Raw genomic sequence first — 14,371 nt, forward strand, 5'->3', positions numbered from 1 at the left:
CTTTAATAATCACCACTCAGATCACCTCCCATCACAGAGTATTTTAAGATGCTAGAACCAAATTGGATCCCACCACTCCCCGATTTTTAATAGCCATGGGGATAGCCAGCATTCAGTCCCACTCTGTGATTGTGGTCAATTGATTGCTAATTGACAGTTGATTCATTATTCTGTAATAGAATTAAAGTAAGTAAGTAAGTGTTCAATATCATGGTCAGCCACTGGCACAGTTGTGCTCAGGAGTCTTTACAGGAAGCTATTCCTCTTTTCTCCTTAATGTAATGATGCATACTCTCTATATCTAGACACCTGGAAAAGCCATTGCTTCCTAAAGGAGGGGAGTGGTTCCTTGTGGTCACTTTTGTGGCCTCTGACTGTGAATCACACATCTGCATGAGGCACATGGGAAGTACCATGGTGGGCCAGGAGCCCGGCCTCAATCTAGAACCATCACAGGGGTGATTCATTGCAGAAGAGTCTTCTGGGATAGGAAAAGCTGTGCTTCTGCACCCTTTCCAAATCAGAAATACATTACAAAAGTCACCTCTACTTATATGAGGTCTGCAAGGGCTGTGGCATCCATGGCCCTGGAGTGCCTACTTCCTAGCTTGTTTATTACGTAGAAGTGTGGGCATTTTGAAAGCTACTCTCATTGTTGTGTGGTCTCCTTTGCCCATGACCACCTTTTCTTGTAGCAATAGAGATGTGTTTGCTTTCTGAGCAAATTAGCAGCCTAAAGATCACTCTAGTTATATAAGCTTAAGAAAAACATAGACCAGGCTAGAAAGTTGGCTCAGGAGTTAAGGATACTTTTGCTCTTATAGGGGATCCAGGTTTAGTTTCCAACATGTATGTGGTAGTTCAGAGTCATCCATACCTCTGATTACAGGGGATGCAGTGGCCTCTTCTGGCTTCTATGAACATCAGGCACACACATAGTACACATACATATATAGAGGCACACACATAGTATACATACATATATATAGGCACACATGTAGTGCACATACATATATAGGCACACACATAGTACACATACATATATATAGGCACACATGCAGTACATATACATATATATAGGCACACACATAGTACACATACATATATATAGGCACATACATAGTACACATACATATATATAGGCACACACATAGTATACATACATATATATAGGCACATATATAGTATACATACATATGTATAGGCACACGCATAATACACATACATATATATAGGCACACACATAGTACACATACATATATATATAGGCACACACATAGTACACACATATATAGGCACACACATAGTTCACATATATATCTATAGGTGACACATACACATAAAACAAATAATCTAAGAAAATAAAGAAAACATATCCAATCTCTTGTACAAAATCTACAGTAACACTTTCTGTATTAAAAATCTAGTTTATGAGTGTAATTTAAGCAATGAAGGGTCTCATTAAGAAATGGAAGAAGCCCATATTTCCTCTAGTTTAAACTGCAGCATGCTGCATGTCAAATCTGTGTTCCAAGTGAGGTGCATTCCTAACATAAAACAGGGCAGTCTCCATAATCCCACAGTGAGGCTGATGACATTTTGTTGGGGTGTCTGGAACTCAAAGATGGCTGAGTCACATCTTGCTTGGCCACTCAGCCCCGTGACCCCTGATTTTGTCCATGCAGACAGATAGGAAGTTCTGTCATTCCTTGGGATGAGTTTCGGAAATAGGCAAAGCATGAAACTGCCTTGAGGCTGTGCTGAATGTGACCCTGCACTGAGGGTCACAAACACTTGTGACATACCACCTGCCTGACACAATTTGAGATATGGTGGCTATCTGAGAAACTAAATGTTTGCAAAGCAAAACTGTGACTCAGGGAGGTTGGGTGGAACTCCCACTGTTCTCCACAAAGTGACAAACAAGCCCTTCCCATAGTCACCTAGGCCATGCCTTAGTCCTGGATCTCTGCTGGATGTCTCACATGGCCTTCCCCATGTCTCTGTATCAAATATCCATTCTCAGGTAAAAGATAACATTCCGATGTTATCTTACATAGATAACAGCCATTGAATTTAGGGTCCAACGTAACTCCAAGATAAGTTTATTCCCTGATCCCCATCAAATACATCAAACATATACTCTGTGTCCAAGTAAGACCATAGTCATGGCTATCAGGATCTAGGGCTTGAGACTGCCTCCTGAGATACTGTTCAATTCATTACAGGTGGTTTGAAAGAGATACATTTTTTTTTCCTTTTATGGCCTTCAATGTGAGTTGCTCTTATGAACAGTGTTTATACATAGAAGAGAGACTCTAAGGCAGGTTTTCATTGCTTGAGAAAGTGGTACAGTGGATAAATGGTTTGATAGGAATGCTAGAGAGTCTATGGATACATAAATAGATATAGATGATTGATAATTGATAATGTAAGTAGATTAATTAACATGTGCAAAAAGATCTAGAGACATGGTAGATAGATAGATAGATAGATAGATAGATAGATAGATAGATAGATAGATAGATAGATAGATATAGATGATAGATAAGCTACATTTGTAAACAAAAGAAGTTTATTATATGTCTCAAAGTTTTAGACATTCAAGGGCAAGGCTCTGGCACCCTCTCAGCTGTAGTGAAGGCCATCTTGGTTACATCACATTGTCCTGCAAATGTGTGGTAAGAAAGATGATAGCACAAAACAGAAAGCTAGACAGTCCTCCAAATCTCACTGTCTCTTCCAAGGAGATACCGCCAGTAACTAAAGGACCGCCCATCAAACTACCCCTCACCTCTTACAGGTTCCATGCCATCATCACCACACTGAAGGCCAAATTCCTAACACATGGACCTCTCAGGGATTCATGTAAATCATTCCCAAGCTGTAGCAGGAAGGTATGTAAGTGGACACATAGGTATGTAGATAGTAGATGACAGACATATATATGATGCATAGATACATAGAAAAATGAGCAAATCATCACTTTCATGCAGTGCAGCTATTTCCAAATTATTGATTTCCTTCCAATAGGGGACTAACAAAATGTTTGCCTATGATGCCCTAAGAACACCTGAGCAGCCTCGTGCTATGGCTTCTGGGAACCATGAGACTTACATGGAGCAGGCTTACTGCCTGAGCTGGCTGTTAGGAGGTGGTCTCATTTACATTGCTTTCATTTGTGCCTGCCTTTGGATATTCACCTGTGTCTTCTGAATACTCCACCATGCCCTGCTGCTTCTATGCTATTTAAAAACAGCTACACAACCCCTTTGCCCCCGAATTCCAAAGGCATTCTCCAAGACAAAGGGCTTTTCTAATCAGTGAATTGACACAACTTCTGTTAATACCTTGTGTGAGAAATTTGACTTTAAATGTAAAGCCTTGAATAGTTTAGTCTTTTAAATTGTCTCACTGTGTGAAGTGAAAATAGATGCTACAGCAAAGAAGGAGATGCTTCTTAATGTATCATGTGTGGTTTGAATCAAACTGCTTAATGAAGGACCATTGTTCTGTTCGGCTGAAGTGTGTTTTGTTTTTTTTTTCTAGAATCCCTACTTGTGCTTGAGAGGCGTGTGTGTGTGTGTGTGTGTGTGTGTGTGTGTGTGTGTGTGTGTGTGTACTGTAATTTTTATAATTAATCAAACCAGTAGAACAGCAAATGCTTCGTTTTACTCTCCTCTGCACTCATGTGTCAGTAGCTCATTCTCTGCCCTGATGGCCGCCCTCTCCATGAAGCCCACCCCTGACAGGAGGTTTTACTCCAGGCAGTTTCATTACACTCAGTTACTGGTCTCCCAGGAGACACAAGATGATGGCAAGGACCGAGAGGGCCTTTGTCGGCTAATAGTGTCCCCATGTCTACAGAATTAATGACGACTGGCTCGTGTATTTTATATCATATTTTAGTACACTGTAAGTCATGAGCATGTATATTTTACCGGCGGCCCCTTTTCTAAGTCAATAATATCAACATACACTCTTGTCTACAATATACTGTCATTCTTAATACACAGTGTAGTGCTAAATTTAAAAAAAATCCGTATTTTATACTGAACAACTATGTAATTGTGGTAGGAGAGACTGCTTTGCAAAGTCTAAGGACCAATTACCACAAATTTAAAGTGTTTCTTATGTGATCCAAATCACTGTCTAGCAAGCATCCTGAATTTCTTGTTCATTGTTTGCATGCTCCTACACTGCTTTAAAAAGTCATGGGAGCTGACTATTGTCCCTCTAGGGGGCGCTTGCCATCAGGCTGACTTGCAAGCCCCCAGAGCCCCCAGCACCCTGTTGTCGAGGCTCACTCTCTTCTCCATCCGGTCTTTGCAAATCTGTGTTATACGGTGATTGACAGATGTTTGGGTGGGATGGAGGGCTCTGCGGGGAGGGCGACCGTTCTGTTTTGTGCCGCTTTGTTCTTCTTGTTTTGTTTTCTCTTTATGACCTCCACTCTGGCAGGACAAGATGCCTATTGTTTCTTCACCTCTGTGTCCTCTTGTAACAGAGTGAATATTACTGTAGGTTAGACTTCTTGTGGAAGAACAAGTTCAAAAAAGAGCGGGAGGAGATAGAAACCATGGAGAACCTAAACCGAGTGCTGCTGGAGAACGTGCTTCCGGCACACGTGGCTGAACACTTCCTGGCCAGGAGCCTGAAAAACGAGGTCAGATGGGCAAGCTGGGGCTGGTCGGGGTTACGGGGGGCTTGGAGGCTGAAGGCCTCTGGAGGGGCCACCATGTGCTATACATTGAATATGCCGTGTGTCCACAGCCTGACTATTTCAAGAGGATATTGACTCTTCCTAGAGACCTCAGGGGAAGCTAAGAGATGTATCTTCGTTGCTAGAATACTTGTCTAGCATTCTTGAGGTCCTGAGTTCGTAGATGTGATGACTCATACCTGTGATCTCAGCTTATGAGAAGTGGAGGCAGGGGGATTAGAACTTGAAAGCCATCTTCACCTACACAACAAATTCAAGGCTAGCCTTGACTAAGGAAAGGACTGTGTGAGACAGTGTCTCAGAAAAAAAAAAGTTTTCTAATGTCTAAGCAATAAATAATTTGTTACTAAGAATTTCTTCCAGACTGGTAAGATGACTCATGGGTAAAAGTTATTGCTTCCAAACCTGATGACTTGAGTTCAATCTCTACGGTTCACACAGTGGAAGGAGAAAACCAGCTCCACAAGCTGTCCCTGTCCTCCATATGCTCACACTGTGGCGTGCACACAGGCACACTCATGGGCAAACATAAATGCAATTTAAAATTTCTTTCTGAATCATGTAAAGTTCTGAAAGTGTATTAAGAGGCTTGATATTCCCAAATCAGCTCCTAATAGACCACTTCTCTCTCCCCAACCATGAAGGACACTTTCCTCATCAGCACATGTGACAGAGGCCCAAATAAGCCAGAATTGAACATGTCAGTGTTTCTATGCTGTCAGGTTCCTTGGGAGACTTCCAAAGCCTTAGAATTTCAAAGGCAATGAGATAAGTTATAAGGTTGGTAGATTTAAGAGCTTTCCATAGAAGCTCACAGAGACCTGAGTCTGCCCATCTTGAGTGGAGAGAAACAGACATTGAGGAGACTTAGCAGTCTTGAAAAGACTGTGTCGTTGAAATGTAGAGGTGGCTTGGGCAATGAAATGTCCTGGTGTTTGTGTTTTCTTTAATACTGCTGAAAAGCAAGAGGAAGCAGACAGACCTACAATTGGACATAATTTAAAACGTTAGGTTAGCACTGCCAGCGTGATGCCCTGCACTTTCAGAGCCGGCTGAGCGGGCCTCTCCATGGGAGATTTGTGCCGGGGTTCGGGAGAGGATTATGAAGGCAGCAGAGGGAAACTGGACAGATGAACTCATTACCAGATAAACTCAACCTGGGTGAACAGGCTGCCGTGCACCCTCTTGTGAGGAGGCTTGGAGCAGCTTGCACTCATGCTGAGAATGGAGTGCAGGTTTTAGGAATAGACATTTCATGACTCCATCCACTGTTCTTTCCTTATGGTTTTTTCCCACTGATACTGTAATTCATGTCGATTTTAACTACAGATTTAATGATGTTTAATGTATTACATTTATACCCTGAGAGATGTATCTTTAGTAAAATGAACTTATACCTACATATATAGGTGGGGCAGCTGAGGAGTCCAGGGTGCAGGGTGTAGCAATCCTCTCAAAGCATGTGTTCCTCCTCGTCACCTGTGTTCTCTGACCTAAGCAGCTTTCTCAGAGACCTATTTATAATTGATCACAAGTAATTAAGTCACTGTACAGATTAAGAAATTGTTTTTATTAGTGGTACTGAAGCCTCTTATACGTTTAGCTGTTCCCAGGTTTTATTTATTTATTATCGTGCTTTATGTGACTGATGTGTGTGAGTAAAGGTGTACGTGTGTCGTTTGTGCATGTGGAGGTCAGAGGTCAGCTTTGGGAAGCTGGTTCTCTCCACCTGCGTGTGTTCTACAAACCAGATTCATGTCCGCAGGCTTGCACACCAAGCGCTGTTACCCACCGACCACCTCATGAGCTCATTCCATCCTAAGTTTAGCCTCATTCTACTATAGCCAGCTGGTGCTGTCCTAAATACAGAAACGGACAGGACAGAACGGCCACTCTTAGCTCCTCTTGGGGACATCAGTCTGTCAACACATATCAGGAGTGTGCCTTTCAGGATCTGGGGAGGCCACTGTAAGGAAAGGATCCCTGAATCTGAAGAGAAAGTACTAGAAACTAGCTGGGAGATGGAAGCGACAAGTGGCAGGGAAGAAGATTCTGGACTGCGTGGAAGGACTGAAGGGGAGACGTGGGAGAGCCACGGTGCCAGCAGGAAGGGGGCCCAGATGGAAGCGCCACAGCACAGGCCTGTCGTGCCTGAAGTGTCCAGGGCCAGGGCAGCAGTACAGTCCCTTCCCTTTATCTGCCTTGTCTCTTTATTCCACACAAGCATCCAAGCGTAGTTTCTTTCCTTCTTCAGTAACATTGGTCCTTTTGTGTCTCTGTGAGCGAAATGCTGGAGAGCAAGTTAAAGGGAAGAAAGATTCATTTTGGTTCACGGTTCTAAAAGAGTCAGTCCATTGTAGTGCCCGAGAAGAAGGAAAGGGTAAAACATGCAGCCAGAACACACTGTAGGAGACACTCCCAATGACATGCTTCCTCCAGTGGCCCTACCCCGATGTTCACTACCTTCCAGTAATATGAGAATGGTCCATCGAGGGATTAAATCGTCTGCTAGGTCAGAGCCCTCATGGTCTGGTCATCTCCGAAAGCATCTTTTACAGACACGGCCCGAGGGGTGCTGGACTGCTTTCCCAGGCATTTCTTAACGCAGCCAGGTTATCAGTCAGCACTGTCTCGGCAGTAATCGAGAAGAGGAAGAGAAGAGAAGGGAGGGAGCCTGGAGCCGTGCAGCATGGCCTCACATCTTAGTCCCAATGTTGCCTGCTTCTGCAGCCTTCTCATCTGGGTGCTTTCCACATCTAAGCCTTGGTCTTATCGTTTCTAAAGGGAGAAAGGGGGTGACTCGCTTTGCAGTTGTGCTGGGTAGATATGTCATGGGATACTTAGATGGTACTGTGTACAGGGAGGGCAGGCATTTCACAGAGTATCACATGAGGTCCTTCATCCACCCACATAAGACCAAAACCAGGGAAGCAGCTTCCCCATGCCTCTGTGTCATGGTGTGTGGGTGACGGTTGTGTTTGGGGACAAGCACTGGTACTTTGGACATCCTCCACTACACAAAAATTTTCTGGAGAAAACATCCTGGTAAAATGGCATGGCTTGTCATCACCTACATCAACGAAGGTCCTTGCAGTTTGTCCTATTTAATTCCTACCCATTGCATCTGTAAAAAGCATAAATTAACCTGCCCTCAGAAACTAGTACTAAAGAATTATTTAATCACTGTAAGAATTCCCTGAAACTTTTGTTTTGATGAAATCATTCGCTGTGCCTCTGCTCAGAGCCTGGCATGGAATGCATTGCTCTGAATCCGGCTTCACAGGCACACCCTTGCCCCTCCTCTGGTCATCCCACACACCTACCCTATAGAAGGAGAGCTCATGAGGGGCACCTAGGGGTAGGTCCTCTCCACTGTGCATGGCTGGGATGTTTCTTGGAAGCCCCTTAAATACACATCAGAGCTCACTCTCATCATTAGATGAGAAGACTGCATTGTTACCTAGCTGACCCTTTTCTGCAGACCCAGGTGAAGGGGGATTATCTGTAAATTTAGCCTGTCAGCCTCCTTCGGGGAACCAAGTGTTGATCAGCAGACATTCTGGGGATATGCTTTATAAATGAGAGCCTTTCAAGTACTTCCAGCCCAATGCCCACAGCATTCCTTATCTATGAGAGCAATAGATAGGTTTACACTGTACTTTCTCTGTACTAATTACATGAGCCCCTAACAAATTCGTCATTACCTGACAGTTTAAGATCATGGTGATAAACCATCTTCACACATGTCAGTAGGATAATGGGCAAGACCAGAAGTCCTGGTAAAGTAGCTTAGATCAGGAAGAGATAATACCAACATAACTCCGGATACTTTTTAGAACACACCAAATTCCTTCCAGCCTGGTGAGATGCCCCAAGCATCGCCATTCCTGAGTAGAAGCAGCCTCCATCACAGTTATTTTTATGTTCTCCAATCTCCTGTCCCTCGGGGGAAGGATATATTTGGTTGGTTTATCTTTGTCCCTAACTGCTGAAACCTGGCCATTTCTTCGTGTGTGTGTGTGTGTGTGTGTGTGTGTGTGTGCATGTTTGTGGAACAGGGCATTAAAGTGACTCTTGGGTTGTGACACTACAGACATTAGCTCTTGTATTCCAAAGAGAGCACCAAAAAGTGGACAGAGCCTGGGAAGGCTCTCCTTGAGGCCCAGTTATAGGCTTTGGCCTGTGTAGCAGTGACTAGGAGACTAGACAGCAGAAGAGGAGAGAACGTTGTGGAAATAAGACTCATTCTAGGGGGCATCGTGGGCCCTTCCCATTACCTATAGCCTGGTACTGACTGAGTTGGGGCTCTGAGTCGTCCTGGGAAGGTCCTGAAACTCAGGATAGAGATAATGAGTCCTGACATTCGAAAATGCCAAGAAGGTATGATTGGGTGTCTAGGCCCACAGGGATGGGAGATTGGGACGATAACTAGAGAGCCAGGATTTTGGAAAGTAAAGAGGCTAGATGTTTCTCAGGGACCAAGGATGAGCACTGACAGGGGTTTGTTCTAGACCCTGTTTCACCAAATTCCCTCAATAGATAAACAGACTCCACCAGAGGACCAGGAAGAATAGGCTGAGGGCACAAGACTAGGAGAATGATGATGGCCACCAGGTCCGTGCATGGTGTTCACCACAGGGGACAGTAAATGTCCAGTGGAGAGCACGCAGGAAGGAGTCATCCATAAACCCTCAAAAACATCCACAGGAGAAGAGCCAGGTGCCACTGCCCAGGGAGGGTAATGCAGTCGGTGGGTAATGCAACAAAATTGACCTGGACACCAGCCACCTGCTCTCCCCTGGCTCTCCATCCTGGGTGGCTTGGGAAAGAATATGGCTAGAAGACTAAGGCTTGTCAAAGAAGTACCAGGCAGAGTGAGTAAAGTCCCGCTGTATCCCCTTCATCACCACACACAGTCAGCAGGTCCGGGGTTTGATTACTAATTGGACTGGGTATTTTAATTATTGATGAAAGGACTTTGTCTTACCCCGGCTGATAAGAAAACCCTTGGGATTACCCCAGGCTTTTGTTCAGCACAGGGGGAGAACTTGGTACATTTACAAATTAACAGGGACAGTGGACACAGAAGTGGTGTCTTGGTGATGTCCCTTTCGTTCTTTGCGTTTGTTCAACAGTGTCATCACGTGTATGCATCTGAGTTTGGTGAAAGGTTGGTAGTTGTATGAGTCACTCATTCCCAGCGGAACCACAGAATCTTCTCAAGGGTTACCTGCATGTCTCCATCCAGTCCCCAGATCCTCTGGAGTATGGCCAAGCTTAGGCTACCCACTGGTCAGAATGTGGTCTTCTCTGGCTCCATACTCAATCCAGAGGCTGAGAGCTGTCCATAAATTCAGATTATGCTTTCAAGCCTGTAGGTTTCATCAGTGACAAAGAATCTGGAAAGCACTGGAGTTTCCTTGGTTTCAAGTACAGTGGTCTCAGCTTACCCGGAACATTTCTCTAAAGATTCCAGATGACTACTTTTTCAGCAGAGAGGGTGAACAGTATGCAGTTCGTGGGGTCTACTAGCTTGTATGGTCTGCCACAAATGCAGAGATTGGTCCTAACTCATCTTCCAAGCCAGCTGAAAGCCTTATTGAGTCCCCCAACTCTTCTGAGTCCCACTTCCTCCTGATCTCAGCTGTCCATCGAAGTAGCACAGCAGCCCATCCCTGGAGCTTTCCAAAGTGATGTGGGTGCTCAGAACCCATCCTTAAGGAGGAAGCTCATTTGGTCAGTGAGGGGACCCAGATACTCACCTGCTTAGAAGCCTCATAGCCTGTTTTCTTATGCATGCCTGTCTGACAGCCATGGCAAGAGATGCCATGCAGTCAAAACAATCATACATTCCATCTAGTCCCACTCCCAAACATCTTCAAGACTCCAGGGGAAGAGAGAAAAATGAAGTCACAGGATGCACAGTGGCAGGTGCCTGATTGCAGAGAACATAGCCAGTCCATAGTCGTCTGGCAGACTGTACATAAAGTATCACTTAAACCTTAATGAGAGTAGGCCCCCAGACCAACCTGAGTTGATATTTCAGCTTTGGACAACTGATGCAATTGCTCTGTACCTCAGTTTCCTTACCTGTAGGAAGAAAGCAATAGCATAGGCTTCGTAAGATTGCAGTCATGTGTAATAATGAAGGTACTGCGTTCGTAGATGAGTACATCCTATCACGAGATGGGCGCTCAGTATGTGATGGCTGCTAGCCCACCTATGCTTCATTCCCAGGATCACCAACTGCTGCCAATGTCAGCAGAGGGTGCAATGTACATAAAATGGTTCCTAGTGTTGCTAAATGTACCCTTAGCCTTAAGCAGAGGATCGGTGCATCTTTTATGACTTGTTAATACAATGGTATTAACCAAAATGGGCTCCTTGCTGTTATCTCTTCCCTGGTGCCCTGACTCCCAAGCAGTAGCCAGCATTACTGGAACCTGGCCTTGGCAGTCTCCTGTTGTCCACAAAGGATATGAAGTTTAGTTCAGAAAACAGCTTTGCAAAGAGATCTGCACCGCACGCCAACTCAACCACACTGAGTGAAGAGAAGAAAGAGATCCTTGATGCTATTGTTCTTACATCATTCACAGATTTGAAGACAGTGGCTGAATGCACTACAAAATGCAAGGTCCTGGGAATAGGATCTTGGCATGAATCTGATTTTCCTTGAAGCTGTTGTGACCTTCCTTTGGGTTGTCATGCCCTGGAGTGTTTATTATGAGGCTACTCTGGATACAAAATAGTCCCTCTGAGAGGTACCTAAACCTGGAGTTACAGTGCAATTCAAGTGTGCACCCTGCCGGAGGACTGGCCTAGCTGCTGTAAGAGCGGAGCTCACTGTCAGTGTTCATAGAGAGTGGCACCCTCTCCCCCTGCTCAGGCACAAGGGCAGCAGCACCAGCCACCCGAATGCTGTTCCCACTCAGAGGCTGTCTATCTGGTTTAACTGGACACTCCTCACACTTCCTGGCCAAGTGAGCCTTTCCCATGCTGTACTGTAAACCCAGTGGTACCAGGCTGTTCTGCCTGTGCTGCAGACAGGTTCTCCACACTTGGGATGAACCCACCCAGAGCCCTTCCTTTCTGAAACCATTGGACGGGAAGGTAATGGGAAAATGATGGAAAGGGCTTGAAACTGTCAGTCAGGATGCTGCAGCTTTACTGTCATTATACAAAGGACTGGACTCTCTCTCTCTCTCTGCTTGAAGTGAAAGGATATTTCAGCTAGATGCATCTGGGATTTCATACCGTGTGAATAAGTGGCCTGAGGGGCTTCATTCTTTCTGGTGCAATTGAAGGAATCACTTAAATAGTTGTATCTTCTTTGCAGGACCCAATAAAAAGGCAAAAAACAGACTTACAGCCAAAGGATGAGGCCATAACACACTATTTTAATACAGTATTGTTCTTTGAGGAATGGACCTTACTTTCCTTCAGTTGGCTGAAGGGCATGTTGTCCTCACTCAGCCTCTGATAGATTACATCGGTCTGAAGTAGAAAGGACAGGTTTCACTCAAGGACTCCTACTAATAGCTGATGGCCAATGGAACGTGTATCTGTCTCAATGGCAGCTGTGGAAGGGCCCAGAACTTGGGTTACTGAAGGTCAATATGACATGTGTACCAACAGCATCTTTCAGGAAGGATGGAGAGGGTTCCATGAGAACAGATGGATAGCCTTGAGTGGAAGCAGCCTCGTGTTGCTGGTGCTGCCTGTGTGTCTGGCAAGGAGAGGGTCCTGCTCCCCATGAACACTGCCATCTCCACATCTGAAGGGCCATCGGGGGAAGGCCAGTGAATGCTCACAGCCTGTCCTTCTTTCAGGAGCTGTACCACCAGTCCTATGACTGTGTCTGCGTCATGTTCGCCTCCATCCCGGACTTCAAGGAATTCTACACAGAATCAGACGTGAACAAGGAAGGCTTGGAATGCCTTCGGCTCCTGAATGAGATCATTGCAGACTTTGATGATGTAAGTGCTGAGACTTCCCTGAAGAGCAGGGATGTCTCAACCCCACAGTGTGCTTCCTATACTGTTGGAATTAGTTCAGGACAGTGACATGCCTCCAGACTTGCCCTTCCACTTAACTCTTTTTTTTTAACTTTCTTTCTTTTTAGTTTCTCTTCCCTCCTCTCCTCCCAGTCCTTCCCCACCCCACCCCCCTCTATTCCCATCCCCAATCCACTCCTCCTCCATTTCTGTTTAGGAAAGGGCAGGTCTCCCATGAGTATCAACAAAACATGGCATATTAAGTTGCAGTAAGACTAAGCACCTCCCCATGTATTAAGGTTGGACAAGGTGACCCAGTATGAGGAGTAATTAACCTAGGCTCATCGGATCTCACAGAGCCTGAACTGACGACCAGGGAGCCTCCATGGGACTGACCTAGGCTCTCTGCATAGATGTTAGTTACAGTTGTGTAGCTTGGTCTTCTTGTGGAACTCCAAACAGTGGGAACGAGGGCTGTCTCCAACTCTTTTACAGGCTTTTGGGACCACCTTACTCTTGGTAGTTTGAGCTCAGGTCATATTCTGTACCATGCTCACTGGATAATTTGGAGGAGAAAAACATTTTATTGTAAAGCTAATGTAACTGCAAGGGACAGCTACTAAAATCTACATCTAATTCATTAGTAAGACTTTCTAGAAGGACTTACCCTCCAGGAAAAATACTTACTGAGCCCTTTATATATTAAAATATAATCAATCTATTTATTGCAGTAGATTATTGGCATCATTTCCTATTTCAAGGTCTCTGGCAGACACCAAATTGAGCTGTATATGAATGACATACTTTATTGTTGACAAAGCAATACATGTGTGGTTAATATATCATTTTCCAGAGGGGACATGGCATGTATTTTAGGCTTAGAAATAGGTATCATTTTTCAACTTGTAATATTCTGTCTATTAGAGAATAATATGTCCTATTTTCTGGTAAGAAAGAAAAACCCACACCTGTGATTTCAAGGCCACTGCAGCTGCACTATTCTTATCAATATTATACAAAATAGAAGACATTTGTCTTCTGTGAGTGTGTGTTCATCCTGAATCATGAGGCTTTGAAATACGTGAGGATATTGTATAGCATGATGGTTTCAGAGGTGTGCAGTTGCTCGTGTCTTCTGGATCCTGTGTGTTTTTCCTACCCCATCTCCACTGTGAGTTCCCTCTGGATGTTCATGGAGGAGTCATGACAATCAAAGACTCCTGCTCTTCTACCATGTGTATAGTGAAAGGCAGTGGCATGTTAGCTCCAACTTGCCTGCAGCAAGATACAGGCTTCCCAGTGTTGACAAATGAGTGACAGTAACTGTGAGGATATGTGACACAAGGATTTTCTCACATACTTTAAGTTTTCTGTCATTAAGCCTGGAAGGATATTCTCTGAATAGCAGAGTACTAAGCAAGCAGCAAGAAAATGCCCCTGGTCCTTGGTGGATGCTGTTCATTTCAGCCTGCCCTCCTGATACAGGCCCTCCTGAGTCTCTTCCCATCCCTAGGCTTCCCACAGTTTCTGTCTAGCTTCATCCTTCCTACCATATCAGAATGAGGTGAATGCAGAAGCCTGTAACTGGTACTGAGACAGAAATACTAGATTGGGGCTGATGGAAGGGTGAGGTCTTTAGTGGGGTCGTTATTCT

At 44.7% G+C, this 14,371-nt stretch overlaps 1 protein-coding gene across 2 annotated transcripts in view; it reads left to right on the forward strand.

Moving 5' to 3' along the window:
* Adcy2 (adenylate cyclase 2) overlaps window positions 1–14,371 on the forward strand; it is a 382,099-nt gene that overhangs the window by 345,930 nt on the left and 21,798 nt on the right. The window contains exons 20-21 of one of the 2 annotated variants that reach the window (XM_052742939.1): window positions 4,508–4,666; window positions 12,553–12,699. In XM_052742939.1, the coding sequence (XP_052598899.1) occupies window positions 4,508–4,666; window positions 12,553–12,699 (306 nt within the window). The remainder of the gene's footprint in view (window positions 1–4,507; window positions 4,667–12,552; window positions 12,700–14,371) is intronic. The other variant, XM_052742940.1, reaches the window with a different exon arrangement.

The sequence above is a fragment of the Peromyscus californicus genome, unplaced genomic scaffold, assembly GCF_007827085.1.
Source record: "Peromyscus californicus insignis strain IS unplaced genomic scaffold, ASM782708v3 Scaffold_18__1_contigs__length_77618521, whole genome shotgun sequence".
NCBI classification, from domain to species: domain Eukaryota; kingdom Metazoa; phylum Chordata; class Mammalia; order Rodentia; family Cricetidae; genus Peromyscus; species Peromyscus californicus.